The sequence below is a fragment of the Pempheris klunzingeri genome, chromosome 5 (assembly GCF_042242105.1).
Source record: "Pempheris klunzingeri isolate RE-2024b chromosome 5, fPemKlu1.hap1, whole genome shotgun sequence".
Taxonomy (NCBI): domain Eukaryota; kingdom Metazoa; phylum Chordata; class Actinopteri; order Acropomatiformes; family Pempheridae; genus Pempheris; species Pempheris klunzingeri.
This window is the reverse complement of record NC_092016.1, coordinates 22556267-22574310: the sequence shown is the minus strand read 5'-3', so window position 1 is coordinate 22574310 and position 18044 is coordinate 22556267. Positions and strand designations below refer to the sequence as shown.

The window sequence follows — 18044 nt, the reverse complement described above, 5'->3', positions numbered from 1 at the left end:
CGCTACCCATCACAGTTACCATGAGACAGTTATTTCTAAAAAGATCTTTTTTATGAATGTTAGAAATGATTTACAGTCCACTTGAGGTTTTCGTAACACCACGATATTGTGTTGTGGTGACTGCCTGCACATCTAATAACAGCATATGTTATTCCTTTTTTTCTCATGTGCTTTCCTGTGTTTGTGTGCCAGTCCTTGGAATAGTGACGGCAGACTTTGCGTCAGGCATGGTGCACTGGGGGGCGGACACCTGGGGATCTGTGGACATCCCTGTTATTGGCAAGGTGAGCAGACATACATATACACTATACACACACAGGCTGTCGGGCTGCAATAAACAGTTCCTAGTAATCAGTTAACTACTGTACAAAGTAATGCCTCATCTTCCTCACTTTCCCCTGAAACCTGTATTCGGCCACGAATAAACTGGCACAGCGATAGCAGCTTGAGTGTAGAGGGAGACCCCCTCTGACCCCCCCTCTCTCTAGCATTTTGGGATATAGCTGCTCAACATTTCAACGTGTTTACAAATGTGATTCTTTCACCAGATACATCCTGGTCGATTGCAGCCAGTTTATCCAGCTGTTATTATTTGCTTTGTAAAAAGGACACTTTTCACTGCTTAAATTAAAGTTCATCAATAAATGTTTAATCCGATAAAAATGTATAACAATCTACCTTCTATCAGATGTTGTTACAATGTGCTGTAGAAGAAGTGACGATTCAAACAAAAGTGCAAGGGAGAAAAAATTCAAAATGGCAAAAACAAAACCAAATTGTTTAAACATTTATAATGCAGTGTCAGTAAAACAATATTCAAATAAACCAGCTAAATAAGAGATGTAAAGAAAATATGAGGGGAGTAATTACTTTCAGCTGACTGGCATCATCTTGTAGAGGTGCTGGTGTTAAAGCTGAAAACTTTAGGGCATCAAATATTTTATTTCAAACTTTATTTTCACCTCTGGCTTTCTTTGCTGTGAGTGTATCTCACTTTCTTGAGGACATCTGTTTACTGTGTCTGGCAGCTGAATGGGATTTTTTTTGCTGTTTTATCAAAATTACACTTGTAATCAGCCTACTTCACGGCCCATGGAGAATGTATTTGACTATGTGAAACATGTTTGTGACACAGTGGATTATTGACTACACAGAGGACACTGAACCGCACCAGTGACCCCTCCCTCCCTGACGTTGCATCACCATGGCAGCATGGCGCTTGCACCTTATTCCCCCGAGCCTCCGGACTGCCATAGTGACCTGGAAACTAAATGTCACTGTCTCACAGAGGGATCTCTCTGTAGACAATAATGTCCATAGCCCCCAATACACACATGACACACACGACCACGCAAACACCCCCCTCACACACACACACACTCCTAACCTTGAACCTCCACAACCTGTCCCCACGCAGTGCCAGAAGACACGTATACAGACTGTACAATAAAGATGGATGCATATGCACCTAATCCTCCCATTAAATTACATCTCCTACATTAATGCACACATGCATTTTGCCACATTCCCCACAGCCAATTAGACTAAAGGTTATCCGCATTTCAGCCAATTAAAATCATCGTGATCAGGTGCAGCCTGCAGATTGGTTCCTGTGAACTTTGTTGTGATTGATGGGATGAGAGTTCACCGTGTGTGTGTGTGTGTGTGTGTGTGTATTTCATCCTGTATTTGTTCTATTTATGAAATATTCATTGATAATTCATTAGTGGAAATGTTGAAGCACATATGTGTTTTGAGACCTGAAGCAAGCATCCTCATTAAAGCGATAGTTATAATTTATGCCAAACCCATATTATCAATGTATGATTAATAATCTTGCTGTATTATTTCATCAAAACTGATGTCACGTGAATCTCATACTACTACAACCTGAAAAGCTTAGAATAAAAGTTCATCATGACGACATGCACTATGTGATCATAAAAGGGTCTGTAGTCTTTAATGCCATGTGTGCATTGTCATTATGATAACAAAGCAGTTCTCTCTTAGTCTTCAAGTCAAACTCCTCACAACTGAGTAGATCTATTTAAAGAGTGCAGTTTTTCAGTGTGTTAGCTGTCAGAAGAAGCGCCTGCAGAGTGGTACATGACCGCTGCAGTCTTGTGTGCCCACTATTTGATGTTCAAAAACCATTTAAAGTCACTAATGTCTGTAATTCCAATGTTACGGCGTGTGATGCTGGAGTGGCCTGTTTACATACATAGTTAATTTCTTTTGATTAGATGTTTACATGCAAACCATTTACAATTATTAATAGGGAAGTTGCTGGCGAAGACATTTCTTACATTTTAATGCAGTAACCTGATTTAATGACTAACTAGTGTGAAACTAGCCAGTAGAGGCTTTATGACTGCTCACTGTAGTTTGACACTGGTGACGAAAGTAAATACAGAGGAAGATATCAGTGGAGGTGCTGTACAATAATCTTCTAAAGTAAAGAATACCATGGATTTCTCATGGTTTTGTTCATGCAGGCCAACACATATCAGAATTTGAGTGCTCCATGCTGAGTCCAACATTCAACCATATGTGTATTTTATATTACATTGGGTCTTTTTTTTTTTTGGTAAAACTCCAGTTTCAGATTCTTTTTGGTTATTGGTTAGGATGACGACAGCCTTATACTGTGTGATATGCATCACTTTCCGATTAATTGGGATTTAAGATTAGTGTGGACTGAATCAAATGAAAAGCATTGTGTAAATTAGTTTCAAAGACACAAAACACAATCCCTGTTAACAGCTTAATAATGAGTTGCAGCAGTCATTTTACTTCCAGTTGTTTGTTGGCCTCTAAAATGGTAATATTTAATTCATCAGACTGTGGAGAGTTAATATTTGCACACAGGAGACAGTTTGTCTGAGATAAGTCCCTTTACTGCATCCAGCCTGACACTAAGTGGCTCTCGATTGCACAGTTCAATATTAAACATACATGTTAACATTTGATGCATTGTAGTGGCGTTAGCCCGAGGCTCATTTTCATCTGTGGTCTCCCGGCAGGTCACGTTTATCGTGTCCTACCTGGTGACAGAACAGCACGAAACAAACTAGACAAACAAGACGAAAGCACTAAATCCAAATTACACACAGTCGTACAGTACACACATACACACCGTGATGGTGTCAGATACGTCAAAACAGGGATATTTGTGTACCAAACAAAAGGAATAAAAGACAGAATCATTGGTGGCAGAGTTGAGGAGCTTTTTAACTGATTTTTCTGTTTGACTTTAAAGCTACTGATGGAACGACAACTCATTATATGGCCTGCTGGGGCGTTCCACTGAGCGGTGGCTTTCACAGAGCTGGCTTCCCAAAGGCAGGACGAGCAAAGGGTACAGCACAGTCTCTTATAGGAGATATTCTGGGAGGGTTTTCTGAACAAAAGTAAAGTGTGATGAGTTCTGATGGTTGTTGGCACTCTTTTGCTTGGGTGTTGATTGGGCTTTACTGTAATATATTCCCTTGGGCTTTTGTCTCACCATTGTCATTGTGTGTGTGACTCTGAACCTCATGCATTTTGTCAGGGCCCATTATTTTCCCAGTATATAGTGTTATGCAGACAACGCAAACATGTTTTTGGACATGCATCGTATCATCAGTACCCTCAAAGCAGAGGGGTTTTTTGAGCCACTTTTTGTGTTTGAGGAGGTACAATGGTTTGGTGTTTTTTCATGATGCAGTGTTTACTGGGTAGTTACTGGGACCAAAGACACGGCGGCAGTCACAGATTTGCATGGTGTGTTGGACACTGTAGGAGACTTCTAATAAAGACTTTAACGGGAAGAGAAGAATGAACCTTTGCAGAGAACAGAGGGATGACAATAGACTGGTGGATAGCGTTTGTGTGTGTGTGTTTAAAAAAAAAAAAAAAAAAGGCATACACCTCAGATGTGTTTTTGTTTGTTTTGAGACAGAAAAAATAGCAGGCCTGTGCTCCCAGTTAAGGTTAGTTTGAATATCAAAGAGGAGCACGATGGAGAACACCTGAGGCTAATTGTGGTTGCAGTTATAAAGCTAGATGCAACATTTGAAGCCAGTGTCGCTCTTTGTTATTTGTTTGCTCTGTCACTTTCTTGTTTTATGCTGTTTGTGTATGTATGTACTGTGTGTGTACATGTGTTGGTCCTTTCTGTGCTCCCCCTGCTGTTTTATTTGTTAAGACTTCTTTAAAGACGTTGCTCAGCTTATTCTATAGACACTATCACGCTGTCTGCACATATGGACGGCGGCCCTCCATAACTCCATCATAAGGGGATACCTAACAGTCATCATGGTATCATAAATAATATTTCCAGCAGTGACGGCCACGGAGCGGTAACAGCTGCCACTGGAAACTGCTTTTTCTCTGTGTCAAAGTCATCGGCTCGGTATGGTCTGCAGTATCTGAGGGAAATCTTTGCCATAAAGGTTACAGAAGGGACATTTAGTGTGCTTTTTAGGAGCAATTCACTAAAAACATAGGACATGGGAAAAGGAGCCAAAATAGCAGCAAAAAAACATGACAACATAGAAAAGCTGGCATAAAAAAAGTTTTAAAAAAAAAAAAAAAAGGAAAAGGTGCTTCATCATGTCATGCTGTCATTCACCATTGCATACCTTTACTTCAACAACGAAATCTCTAACACCTTGTTCTCTGTCAACATTGCCACTGATAAAAAGAGCAGTTGAAAAAAGCCACATGGAAGAGGAATGATGTATCAGGTACTGGTGCTCAATTAATCAGGTAATCTTCCTCTTGAATATATTTGCATAAAGGTAGTTAATGGAAACATGCACTGACTCCCTTGCTGTCCCTTTTAACATAACAGTTTAATGGAAACTATTGCTTTTCCCTTCTGAGGTTCTCTTAAACAAATCACTGAAAATCTGAGACAATTACATTCATCAATTCATTTTCCTGGTGATCATCTAATGGACCCATTCATGCTTTGTGCTCCGTTCTCTGGTGGAGCCGAAAAGAAAATCCAGTTGATTATTAGTACAATAGAAGGTGATGTTGCTCTACCTTATGCTCTCCCATACTGCGTCCTGCTAATGCTGTTCATTAGAAATAGTAGAACAACGATTTGCTTTGATTTGAATCCATAAAAGCCTTTTCACTCCGCAGCACTAAAACTGCAACGCTATCTTAAGAAGTGCACTACATTCTCCCAGCAGTGTTTAGAACTATTCCTTAGCGACGCATCGGGCTGCTGTGCTTCTTTTTTTTTTGTTTTTTTTGGCGTCATCATGTCGTTGAGCTTTAATTGACTCAACAAGGATTTAGCAGTCCTCTAATGACACCACTTTGAGGACAAAGTCATGCTCATTAGTTCCCAATGATGCCCGATTCACATTGAAATCTGCCCCTATGTGCTTACAGTTTAGGGATATATGTTTGAAGATCCTTCCTCTCTTACTGTTTCTCTTCTGCAATCTTTTAAAAGCATCAATACATTTCTCCTTATGTCAATTCCCCCTCTGTCTTTTTTGTTACAGCTCTAGCAAACATGTCTCTTTTAAGGCTGCTCTCTAGTGAGGCTGATTAGAGCATCGAAGTCGACTTAATTGAATGACTAATAATTGAATGTCAGTTCCCTACTTAAAGGCCATAGGGGGAAAAGAAGAAGAAAGCACAGATAGAAATATTTGACCAAAAAAAGAGAGAGAGAGAGAGAAAAAAGAGAAACCAAGAAAAAGTGAGATGAAAATACAGAATAAAGGTCGGGAGGACAAAAAAAAAAGAAGGGGGTGGAAGGGTGTGTCCGTCCAACCAGTGGGATAGCGCTGGTTGCTGGGGCGATTGGCGATGTGAGCTGGTGATTAATGGGCGTCGTGCGAGGTGGGCCGTTAAACGGTGTGGGATTAGAGGACACGCAGCGACCGGTGGCCCACCGTTAACTGGGAGCGCTGATGCCGCCCCGCTCGGCACGACCTCCGCGGCTTAGCCGGGCTTTCATCTGGCTGAGGGCTGCGGCGAGAGGAGGGGGGTGATGGGAGAGGAGAGGTGGGGGAGAGGCAGACGAGAACGGAGATGGGTACATAATTGTGCAGATATCAACAGATAGTTTCTGTGTTTGCGGTGGCACCTACCAACAATGTTCGCTGATAGACGTGTGTGATTGGCTCGAACAGCTAACACGACAATAATGAGTTTTCATGCTGATGCTTCCACGGCCACACACACACACGCACACACACACTCAGACTCATAGATGCACACTGTGGAAATACAGATGCAAACCTTCCCTTTTTTGCTTTTTCCACAGAGGGAAATAAATTACCTTTATCCTGTGTGTGCATGTGTGTGTGTGCGTGTTTCTTTTTGTCCTCTTTTGTGCTTCTGAGATTCAGGTTCAGTCTTTCATTTGAGACCCCCATGCTCTCACAGACAGGTGTCTGCCTCTGCACAGTGCAGGTGGGGTTTGTGTGTGTGTGTGTGTCTGTGTGTGTCTGTGTCTGTGTGTGTGTGTGTGTGTGTGTGTGTTTGAAGTTCACATTTTAGAGTTTGTGTGGGCATCCATGGGTCATTTATGCTTATGAGTGTGTTTGCTCGGGCCAACTGCTGTTCTGTGGTTTATTAGGATGCTGGATATGAGCTTTGGGGTTGCGCATGATGCACGGCACCGCTGAGTCTTAGTGTGTGTTGTGTGTGTGTGTGTGTGTGTGTGTGTGTGTGTGTGTGTGCGTGTGTGCGGGCATGTGTGCATTTGATCTGCATTTGTGTAGAGACTCTAAACAACACTTTCCACCGTCTGTTTTTGTGTTCCCATTTTAGCTGAATGTAAATCAAGTAGAATAATGTACCTCTGGTTTTGTGCCTATTGTTGTCATATCAGTTCCATTTAGTGTAACCTGGATGTTTGTATGCTTACCTAAGAGGACAGAAAGTCTGAAACCGAGGAGACTTTGTTGTTTACTGTTAATTAAAATGCTTGTGTTTGGCCTTAAAGTCTAAATTCAGTTTCTTTTACAGTCTTCTTTTAAATAGAATTTCTAATTTCAACCAAATAAACACTATATATGACGCAGCTCTGTCTGATGTAAAATGATCTCAAAATAAAATTGTCTGTCGTGGCTGTTGCAGAATTGATTAGGTGTTGTTTCAGTAATTATACAGCTCTGTCTTTTGCTCATTATACGGCTCAAAAACAATCATATAATTGGCTATTAAGGGTCATCCCTTATACCTATCGCATAAGGCGGCTGCTGTAGAGGGTGGAGGGAATTACAGAAATCATTATTTTGTGAATTTTAAACCATCATTTTCTCTCTCTCTCTCTCTCTCTGTGACTCTGTCTCTCTGTGCAGGCATTTATTCGTCCATTCAGGGAGCACCACATCGATCCAACCGCCATCACTCGCCACGACTTCATTGAAACCAATGGCGACAACTGTATGATCCCCATACTACCGCTGGCTCACATGGCCTACAAGTTCCTCTCATACACACCAGGTAGCACACACACCGGCATGCACGCACAGAGTTAAATTTCCTCTGCTGACTATGTAGTAGTTTGTCAGCACTTGGTATTTTGTTTTCTGCGTGAAAACTTTGCATTGTTGTTACCTGTGAGGGAGAAGCTCGGGAATGTAACTCCTGCAGAGGTTCAGGCTGTCCCCCAAGATCTCACCCCTCTGCACTGATACCCCAACAAAACAGTGGGAATCACTGTGCAGCAACATGGCTTTGATCCCTCACTGGCTTCCCACCCACTAAAGATGCCAGCGTTCTTACAGGCAGAGCGCACAAAGCTGGAATGTGAATGTAAGGACTTTAGAAGGTCAACTTTACAGGGTCTAACAAACTGTAGCAGGGACTCTGTGTTGCAGGGTGCCAAAAGGTAGCGCAGACTCCGGCTGAAGTGTGTCCACTGATTAGAGGAAAGTATGGGGCAGTTTCGCTGGTAATCATGTGCACTGACCCTCCAAGTGCAGGGCAGGAAGGGAGGGACTGGAGGAGGAAAATCAGCAGGAGAAACGGAGCAACCTGTTATTGAGGAGGTGACATATCCACCTGACATGTCTGCACCTCAGCTTGAGCCAAAAGGTCAACTGATGGGTAGAGATGAGGGGGAGGGAAGTTGACATCGGTTAGCTGGGGCTACGATCTGGGCTAGCTGAGGTTTTATGGGGTTGAGCTTTGTATTTTTAGGCATTCTATGGGCTTTTCTAGACTGAAGTACCTTGACAACTATTTGAAGGATTGTAGTAACAGGTCAAAATTTGACTTTGTCCTGTATTTTGGTTTATCACCACATACAGTGAATACAAATTGAATGACATTTCCATCCGTCCCTGCTGTACTTTGTGTTTATTGCTAATCGCATAAAAGAAGGGGACTTTGCTTCTGGGTCTTAAAAGTGAAGAATGTGGATGTGCCTTAAACCTACATTCTTTCTAATAGCTAGGTAGCAAAAAGAAGTCTGAGTGTATCAAAATCTATGAGAAAATGACCCCCACTTCTCATTTATCTGATTTATTACCTTGACTTGAGACTTGAGTCTTCTGTAATTCAACTTGATGCACATAATGGTAAACTAGACGATAAAGCAGGCTATGCTTCTGGGGGGGACACTTTGTGACTAACTAATCAGAGGTGGCTCATGCCTAAACATAACCAATCAGACACGTGAGTATTCACTTAATGAACTTCACTTCTGGTTCCGAAACCTCAGTTTTGGTGCTTTGACCATCGGCATCTTGGTTACAGAACCAGAAGTGAAGTAACGTGAAGAAGTGAATGGAAGTGCTCAAATCAATGGCCGACGTCACAGTGGCTATATCCACTTCTTACATACAGTCTATGGTGCTAATTAGCAAAGGCTAGCAATGTTAACGTCAGTTGTCACTGTCACTAGCGCTGTGCCTAAATACATCCTCACAGAGCCACCAGTGTGGCTGTAGACTCTTAGACTTGTTATAACAACACATATAGTTCTGCTGGTTGTTGCCCCTTCACTACAGAAGTCAAGCATATGAAAAAAAAAACAGTGAAATTAATTAAAAGTGGAATTCTCCATTTAACAGTGAATGACATAAAGGAAGATGATAAAAAGAATACAGCCTGAGAATGAAGGTAACGAATATAAGGAGTTTTTTATGCCACAATAAACTGAAAAAAGGGGGAGCAAAAGGGAAAGTTGCAAAGGTCAACTGCATGTCCGCAGCATGGACCAGCGAATGAGGGGTGAGTGAGGGAAGATTAGAGGGGGGAGAGCAGTACCGAGGTACACTTGTAGGTGACATCCACAGCTGTCATGTCAGACACCGCAGGGAGTCAAGAGGTCACGAGACAGAGACGGGGAGAGACGCTGCGACATCTACACCTGTCATGTCTGCACCTTAAGAGGTCACCGCTAAGAGTTTGAGACAGAGGGTGAGAGTGCATGGAGAAGAGAGGGAGCGAGAGAGTGTGGGGGGGTGGCAGAGGGTCATGTAGCGGTAAGATGACATCTAAACCCGTCATGTCAAGCTCCTCACAGTGTCAAGCGGTCACCAGACAAAGACGGGGACAGAGGTAGATGGGAAAAGCTGAAAGCCGTGAGGTGACATCTCCAGCTGTCATGTCTGCACTTGAACTGGGGTCAACAGATCGCTGTTTTAACCAAAGAGAGGGAACAAAGGCATGGAGGTAGACTCAGAGAGAGGACAGCTGTAAGTCATACCGACAGAAAGACTCAAGTGAATAGTAAGAGTTAGCGGTGTGACAGACAGGCTGTACACTTCTGTTTGGTCTCAGACAGAAGACAGAAAAGATGGATGTGAACTAGACTTTCACTATGAGTCCTTTTCACTATGCAGGCCTTTAGTTCATATTTTTGCAATGTTTAGAAATTAAAAAAAGAAAAAAAAGGTTTTCCAGACACTTGGACAATCCATGTTAGTAGAGTTAGTTCGCTGTAGATGAGAAGCAGCAAGAAGGCACCATTAATGCCAGTTAGTCCAACTCTGCAGTAAATGAGGGAACTATTCAGATCCTTTAGTAATGACTTCAAGCAAAATAAGCAGTACTAAGAAATAATAGTTAAATGTGCTTTAAGGGGAAAATCTCATATTTTTCAACTTGAATATTTCCTATAAATATGGCCATAGAATATAGTGGAGTAGAAGTATAAAATAGAAGTACTAGAGTAAGGTACAAGTACCTTAACTTTGTACTTGTGCGAACATTCTACCACAGTAAATAATGTTCAGTGAAATAAAAACATTTAATCTCCTCTCAAAGTTTCCAGTTTTTTCCTGGCGCTCCTGTATTTTCCTCCGTCTGTGTGTTTGACCAGGCGCCTCTCATCAGACGGCTGGTTGAAGTGTTAACTGTGGCCCCTGCTGCCATCCTGAAAACAATATGAAGCGTTTGCAGCAGGATGCCGTTTTGCTCGGTCTTAAGCAGCTTGTGTGACCATTAAAATCACATATAAATGAAAGATGACTTTTTCACCTTGTTAGCTAATTTGCCCAATCACAAACCCACCGTGAATTCTCTAATAAAACTCTGCGTTATAATAATATCCAGGTGTCCTTCTGCTGTTGATGGAACTTGACTGACTTTTTTTTCAGTGACAGCTTTTATTTATTTATCTTATAGGTATGGGGCCTAAATTAAACATGCATATTACCTTTTGAAGACTTTCCAGCAGTCCCTCCACTTTGCCCAGTGAAATGAATCTACCTGTCATCCAGCTGTTTCACCGCTGTGAAGGACCTCTTACTGAGGAAAGCCTTGGCCCTGTATCATCTCAACAGAAGATTCCTCACTTAAAAGAAAGATGCTGTTTCTGACAGAGGCAGTAAACTGCTGTCCCCTATTCCCCAGCTTCCAACTGCAGCTACACCTTCGTTTTAATACCACATAAAAACATATAGTGAGAGTATGAGAGTTGGATCGCACACGGTCTTCAGATATTAAATAAGGGGGGGGTGATGATTCATAGTTACATTTGAACACCAGCAGGACTTTTACTTGCTCAATAAAGAACAGACAGAATTTGTAGGGACTGATTTTCTTGTGTGAAGGCACACAGTTGTGGAAGGGGTGAAGAGTCTCACCCCTGACTGACTGACTTAAATTTTCCCCTTGATGCCTGCGGTGCTGAGGTGATGGCATCGCGATGGAAAACAGTCGAAACCATCGGCGTCAGATGCCTGATCTCCTCTCTGTCTCTGTGACTTTGGCAAACAGTCTGTGCTTTTTGGGAGCCATCGTGACACGGCCTCCCTGGTTTTATGTAATGTTACATTACATTTCCCCTCTTTTCTCATCATTGCGAGTGTCTGTCTTTGTCCTCTCCTTCTCTCTCCCCTGCTGCCACTCTTCACCATCTCTCACTGTCTGCTCCTCTTTCCTCCCGTTCCTCATCCTCCCCCTCGGTCTCTTCATCTCTCCGAGGCTCCTGCCAGCATCCTCTCAGTGGGAGTACTACGCCTTCATGCTGGCCCTCTTCATTACACTAAACAGTTTGATCAATTATTCTATTAACTTTACTTTCTCTTGTTCTTTCTTTCTTTCTTTCTCTGTCTGTCTGTCTGTCTGTCTGTCTGTCTGTCTGTCTGTTTGAATATCTGGCCCGTCTCTGTCACCTTTCAGAGGCCTTGGCGGCGTCCTATCCCTGGGACTGCTACGTCTTCGCCCTGGCGGTTTTCGTGACGCTGACCAATCAGATTCACAAGTGGAGCCACTCCTACTTTGGCCTCCCGCGCTGGGTCACGCTGCTCCAGGACTGGCATCTGGTGTTGCCACGGAAACACCACCGCATCCACCATGTCTCGCCACATGAGACGTATTACTGCATTACTACAGGTTTGAGCAATATGTCAGCCACTTATTACATAATTATACTTAATACGAACTAGAGCTGTTACTTTGGTGTTTTAGGTTTTCGTGTCAAACACATTTGCATATAAACAGAAGGAAATAACAAACGGGGAGAAAGCGAAGGATGACATGCAACAAAGGCCCCTGCTGGGTTCAGACCAGGGATCTGTGCTGCCATTACTGATTACATGGACCATGTGCTCAATAATGTTACAAGAGTAGTTTTTAATTTTCCTCAGACTAATGGGACCAGGACATTCGTCATTTAAACACTTGAAATTATACAATTTTGTAGGTTTTATTTTATGGTCAGAATATAAAATATGTAAATGTAAAATGGTGCTGTCCAGTGCTGGTGCCTGTCATTAGTCCAATCACACTGTACGATCAGCCAATCATATAAATGATGGTTTCAGCTTTCTCTCTCTCTCTCTCTCTGTTGCCTTTATTTCAGAAGAACTGTTGTCAAGGATAAATCAAACCAATGCTTTCAAGTAATCAGCCACGTTTGAACAGCCTAAGATATCTTTTCATACTTGACAAACATGTCCAGAGTAAACCCCGAGTGCACAAGTGATATCTACTCATGTAACAATTTTTTGAAACAACTGGATTTGCTGCTTTCCAGCTTCTGTTTCTATGTGAGAGGGAAAACTCAACGGCTCTCTACATTGGAGAACAGCACAAAATATGTGATCAATTGCTGGAAAACAGCGCCAGCCCAAAAAAGAAACGGCGTCCTTTATTCTTGCATCCATCACACCATTGCGAAGGACAGAATGTGTACCATCAGATGTTCACCAATGTGGATGTTCTGGGCGGCCATTTTAGATCGCTATAATTGAAGCTGATTACTCTAAAATAATTTCACTAACAGTCCTCAGCAGATTGGGACAAAATGGCGGCACTGTCTGTCTGTCTGTCTGTCTGTCTGTCTGTCGGCTTCTTATAAATAACTAAAAGAAAATGTTCTGTTTGCGTGCGCGTGTGTCTTTAGAGACACGAGGCCTCCGTAATAGATCCACATTCAGTATGCTGTGTGCATCTGGGTGAGAGGGAGAGAGGGAGGGAGAGAAAAGAGGGAGGATACACAAGGGGGATTCAGCTTGTACGTCACCCTGTGCCCCTGCGGACGACAGATGTGTGTGTGAGCAAGTCGAGGGGGGTGGCACGGGGAAAGTGTGTTTGTGCACGCGCACGCTTGTGTACATCTGCATACTCGAGCATCTGTGTGTGCACTAGTCTTTTTGACCTCCTCTTCGGTTTCTAACCTGTGTGTGTGTGTGTAGTGGGGAGGTGGGTTGGTGGCGGCCGGGGGCCCACAGGGGACAGTGACGGCCCCCCGTTCCCCCAGCCTGGCTGCCTGGGCCCGGGCTTGGATTCCACTGGGGCTCGCCTAGCTGCCTTTGTGTTCGCCACCGGCTGACAATCCCCATGTATATTTAATGCTAACCTGCTGTCTGTTCTAACAAATAGGACTTCACAGGCAGAGGGGGGATGGAGGACAGGGGAGGAAGGGAGGGAGGGGGGGAGGGAGGGGAGAGAACGGGAGGGCAAGGAGAGGGTGGGAAGGAAGGATTTGGATGGAAAAAAAAGGACTCGGTGTGGTGAAAGAAACGGAGCGGGAGAAGGAGGAGAGATAGAGGGAAAGAAATAGTGAAATCAAACAAAACAGCTGGCTGCTTTTACTGTCTTCCAGCAGAGAGAGGGTAACTGGAGGGACACACACACACACACACACTCACACACACACACTCACACACACACACACACACACACACACACTCACACATCCCCGCAGCTATAGCATGCAACCTATGCAAACACATCATGGGTGGCGGTGTGTGAGCATCAGACAAGGGTAGCCCTAAGTATACACAGCCCATGTGGATGTCTCTATTTGCTTCTTACCAGTGTGTGTGTGTGTGTGCGTGTGCGTGTGTGTGTGTACATTTGTGCAAGTGCTTTACTTTACATACACACTGTGTGTGTTTGTGTGTGTCCTTGGTAATAATAGTAAAATTTGGGACGTTGTTTTTGGGCCATGGATTACCTAACTGAGCAGGCAATTGTGACAATCATTGAAAGCTTTCTCATTAACTAACAGGTGCAGTGACCAGTGACGCTGTGAACATGTGAAGCCACGTCTGAATAAACTTTTACTTGACGAGCTCATATTTAGCCAACTAACCAACTAACCCATGTTGGCTGGCTGCTAATTGACATAAACAAGCTACAATAGACTGTCTCACAAATTAATATTCATATGATTTTAAACATTTTTGAGTAGCACACTGATTCTACACACTCATGAAAATTAGATTGGATGTATGGAGAACCGATTACAGTTAGTTAGTCGGCAGAGTGGAAAACTAGCAACAGTATAGTTGTTTTAGCTTATAGCAACATAACCGGATTCACCCAAAGCCTGGTGGCGACCGTACGTCCATGCGTAGATTATCCACACACCATCAGTGAGCAAGGTAAAAACGTACAAAAAAACGGCTACGTCACCGCTTCACCATGCTCTAGTGATGACCTGTCGTACATCACCACCACCGCTACGTCATGACGCCACATGCATGTCAGTTTACAATTGGAATTGATTTTTCAACATGCACGGGGCGTACGTTAGACAGCTGAGTTACCCACTCTGTGTGTTCAGTTAAATAATCCCTGACACAAAAACGCCCCATCGTAAAAAGGCCTTTTATCTTAAATGTCAAGGCACTGCTCAGCTGCTTCTAAAGCACTGATGCTTGTATGTGTGTGTGTGTGTGTGTGTGTGTGTGTGTGTGTGTGTCTGAGATGTGTGCATGTAAGCACAGAGATTATTGTACAGTCATGCATGTATGCATTTGTACATGTATATGTACTTTGGCCAGCAGCCATACATACATTAATGATTTACCTTAAACACACAGTAACAGTTATTACAGTTCTGTAAACCATAAAAGAATGAAGACTCTGAAAATGTGTGTGTGTGTGTGTGTGTGTGTGTGAGCGAGTGCACATGGGTGTTTCTGTGTGTTAGTAGGGGCTAAGGACATCTCCTGGGAGAGTCGCCTCGTCCCTCCACCCCTCTCAGATGGAGTCTGTGTATGGTGATGAGAGTGAGACAGGAGGTTAGCTGTAGATGGAAGAACTAAGGATCTGAGGCGCTGATGGGGGAGAAGAGAGAAAGAAAGAGGGCAATAGAGGGAGGAGGAAATTGAGGACAGAAGAATGAAAAAAAATGAGGTGAAGGAAAGAGATAAAAACGTAAAAGAGAAACAAGGAAAGGAGTGCAGAATGTTTGGATGGAAAAGAGAAGAGGGGAAAGATGGAGGTTGGAGGGGTCGTACAAAGGACAGTTGGAAACGGGTCAATACGAGCCAGTGTTCGCCCTGTGGGTGCTGCTGGAGCAGCGGGCACAGAACATATCTAAATACAGTCGCCAAATCCCTACAAGGCTCCAAGACTATGGACTGATCTGTCCAAAACACTTAGACTTGTACGTCAGTGTCATCCTTCAGGCCATTCAGTAACTGCCCGAGTGTTCGACTGACAGCGCTGTCACTGCCAATTCCTCAATTCCTCCAAATTCTCTATGTTCCTTTCAATTCTTATCTTGCTTTTCTTCTTCTCCTGTTCCTCTCCTCCTTTATCCACCTTCCTGACTCTCAATTCGCACTTTCCCCACTCTGTTTTCTGTCCCTTTTTTTCCCATTTTTCCTGGCATCCCAGGTTGGTGTAACTATCCACTGGATCAGCTGGGCTTTTGGAGACGGATGGAGCAATTGATCCAACGACTTACAGGGCAGAAACCGCGATCGGACGACATGGCGTGGGCCAAGAAGACAGACAGATAAACACACTAACACGAGGACGGATGGACGGACAGATGGGCTTGCAGATGGAAATTCTATTTGAATAGAGATGAATGGGGAAAATACACACACTCACACACACACGGAGACACACAAACATACATTTTATTCATGACTGAGCTAAAGATCAAACATTCAAAGAACTGTCAAAGATGGTCTGAATGATTTCTGTATGCGCTGGGGTCTGTAGTGTACCAAGCTTTGACCGTAGGAGGTGAAAACATCACTAGATGATAACACTCAGCTGTAACAGCCAATCAGCTTGTAGTTCTGTCAACCAATGAGGTGTGGTCGTGTTGTGGTGTGCAGGTGTAGGAGGTTTCTGGAGGTTGGGCTCTCCAGGAGTGACACCACGCTGCCTGTTGCAGGCAGCTTCTTGCGCCACACACACACACACACACACGCACACATACAGACACACACACACGCACACACAACACAAACAAGTTTGAAAGTCAAATGTTCAGTCACTGTCTCTTCTGATTTCTTCTTGTCTGTTCATTTTTAAGTATTAGTTTTTTTGACTTTTCAAAGCCCTCTCTAGAAATATCAGCACCCTCTTTAAATTCTCATGGCTGTTTTTTTACACACGGTTGTGTGCTGTAGATTAAACATGTTATTAGACAGTTATAACTGTGCCTGTGCTCGAGCTAAGATGGTCTCCACAGTCCGAGAAATACACATTGTAGCCTCCCTGATAACATCTATAGCACGAATACAAACATGCCGGCAGTCAAGTTACAAATGCATACTAACACTTGGGTGCATACACACAAGTAGAACGATTTTCAATCCTGTTGGTTAGTTGTCAGTACTTTCTGTTCATCCTGCGTGTGCGTTGACAAATTGTAGAACTTTTGTTGTGCAGACATTTTTTTCATGGATCTCTTTGTACAGAAAGCCGCTCAGAGCAGTCCAGCTGTTTGTAGCTTTAGGACCACACTTCTATGTGGGCAAAAGCTTCTAAATGAACCTACTTACTGCATAAACACCAATCAGTAAAATACTTTGATTAATCCTGAAACCATTCCAAGTTAGTTGTAGGAAAGCAGAATTCAGTCATTTTGCAATTTCATGTAAATTAAAGATTTATTCATTTTCTCTTCGCATATGAAACTTGTAAGAATGTGTCTGCTTAAAATGAGTGGTCAGATTTCCACCTTTGTTAAGAGGCAGAGAAGGGCACAGCTGATATCTGATGGTTTAGTAAGTTAAAGAAGGTGTTGAGCAGGTGGCAAGTATGATGACCGTGACCATGTTTTTGCTTACGGGAGCACTATGACCAGGAGGTAGATAAATAGATCAATACTTCCCAAAATGTCAGAGTCTTTCTTAAATGCAGTGCATGTATTCAAAGTACAAAAGCTAAGATGAAAAGGAGAAAGTCATGAAGTTTGGATGCCAGGTTGATGTGTATATAAAACCCCGTTCCTCCATTTTAACATAAAGTGTCACAGCAGAGCCGTCTTGGCACCAGTGGTTTCTCTTTACTGTACTTGTGCCGTGCCTGCAGACAGAAGTCTTTCCTGCAGAAGTTCCGTCTCTTAGAGGACGCTTGTGGCTGCCCCAAAGGCCATTTAATGAGTCCTACATGTGAGGTTTACCGTAGCATTAGGTTTTCACAACCACACTGGACGGCTCGGGGCAGGAAAACATAGCTGATCATTGCCTCCAAAGCCAGCTTCTTGTTACAAGGAATGTGTTTTCAGCTTTTATTCAGTTCAGAACGGAGAGACCACTACCTAAAGCGCTTCCTGAGAATTTAAATAATTACTGGACCGATTGAAGGAAGCTTGAAAATGGTGTCTGTTATTTTCGTAACCTTTTTACACCACAAATAATCCTTTGGCAGTCTTTCACAGTTGCAGTCACTCAAAGCATTTTTAAACATCTTGAGTCATTTCTGCGTTCGCGTCTCAAATCCTCGAGCAGGAAACAAAAAGTACTCTCATCCACAGTTCTGCAAGATGCTAATTGGAGCCGCTGTCTGTGCCGTTTATTTGACTGCAACTGTAAATAGGAGACGCACAACAAGACGTGTCACAAACCTCTAAACCTAATTCAGAGAGACTCATTGAAGAAATCGCATGGCAACAGTTTGTCAAAAGAAATTAAAAAACGTAACTTTTGTTGCAGTAGAGAGAAAAACCATCCAGCTGCTTATAGAATGCAAATAATGTCTCCAGTATCTCTGATTTTTTTTTTTTTGTTTCAAACGGTGACACCTGCACTTTAGTTGGCTGTTACTAACTCTGTACTAGAGAGTCTAGCTGCTTGACTTGTAGTTTATTTCTAAGCTGGAAATCCCTTCAGTCACAGAAGGTCAATAATAACAGCACTTTATTGTTTTACTGA

The 18044-nt window shown here is 43.0% G+C and overlaps 1 protein-coding gene across 1 annotated transcript in view; it reads left to right on the top strand.

The window, feature by feature from the left end:
- The window catches only part of LOC139201697 (plasmanylethanolamine desaturase 1), a 32778-nt gene extending 16480 nt beyond the window's left edge, over nucleotides 1-16298 (top strand). Inside the window, exons 3-6 of the mRNA XM_070831090.1 lie at nucleotides 193-284; nucleotides 7317-7461; nucleotides 11593-11805; nucleotides 15547-16298. Coding sequence (XP_070687191.1) covers nucleotides 193-284; nucleotides 7317-7461; nucleotides 11593-11805; nucleotides 15547-15671 — 575 coding nt within the window. The 3' untranslated portion in view covers nucleotides 15672-16298. The remainder of the gene's footprint in view (nucleotides 1-192; nucleotides 285-7316; nucleotides 7462-11592; nucleotides 11806-15546) is intronic.
- The last annotated feature ends 1746 nt before the right edge of the window (nucleotides 16299-18044 follow it).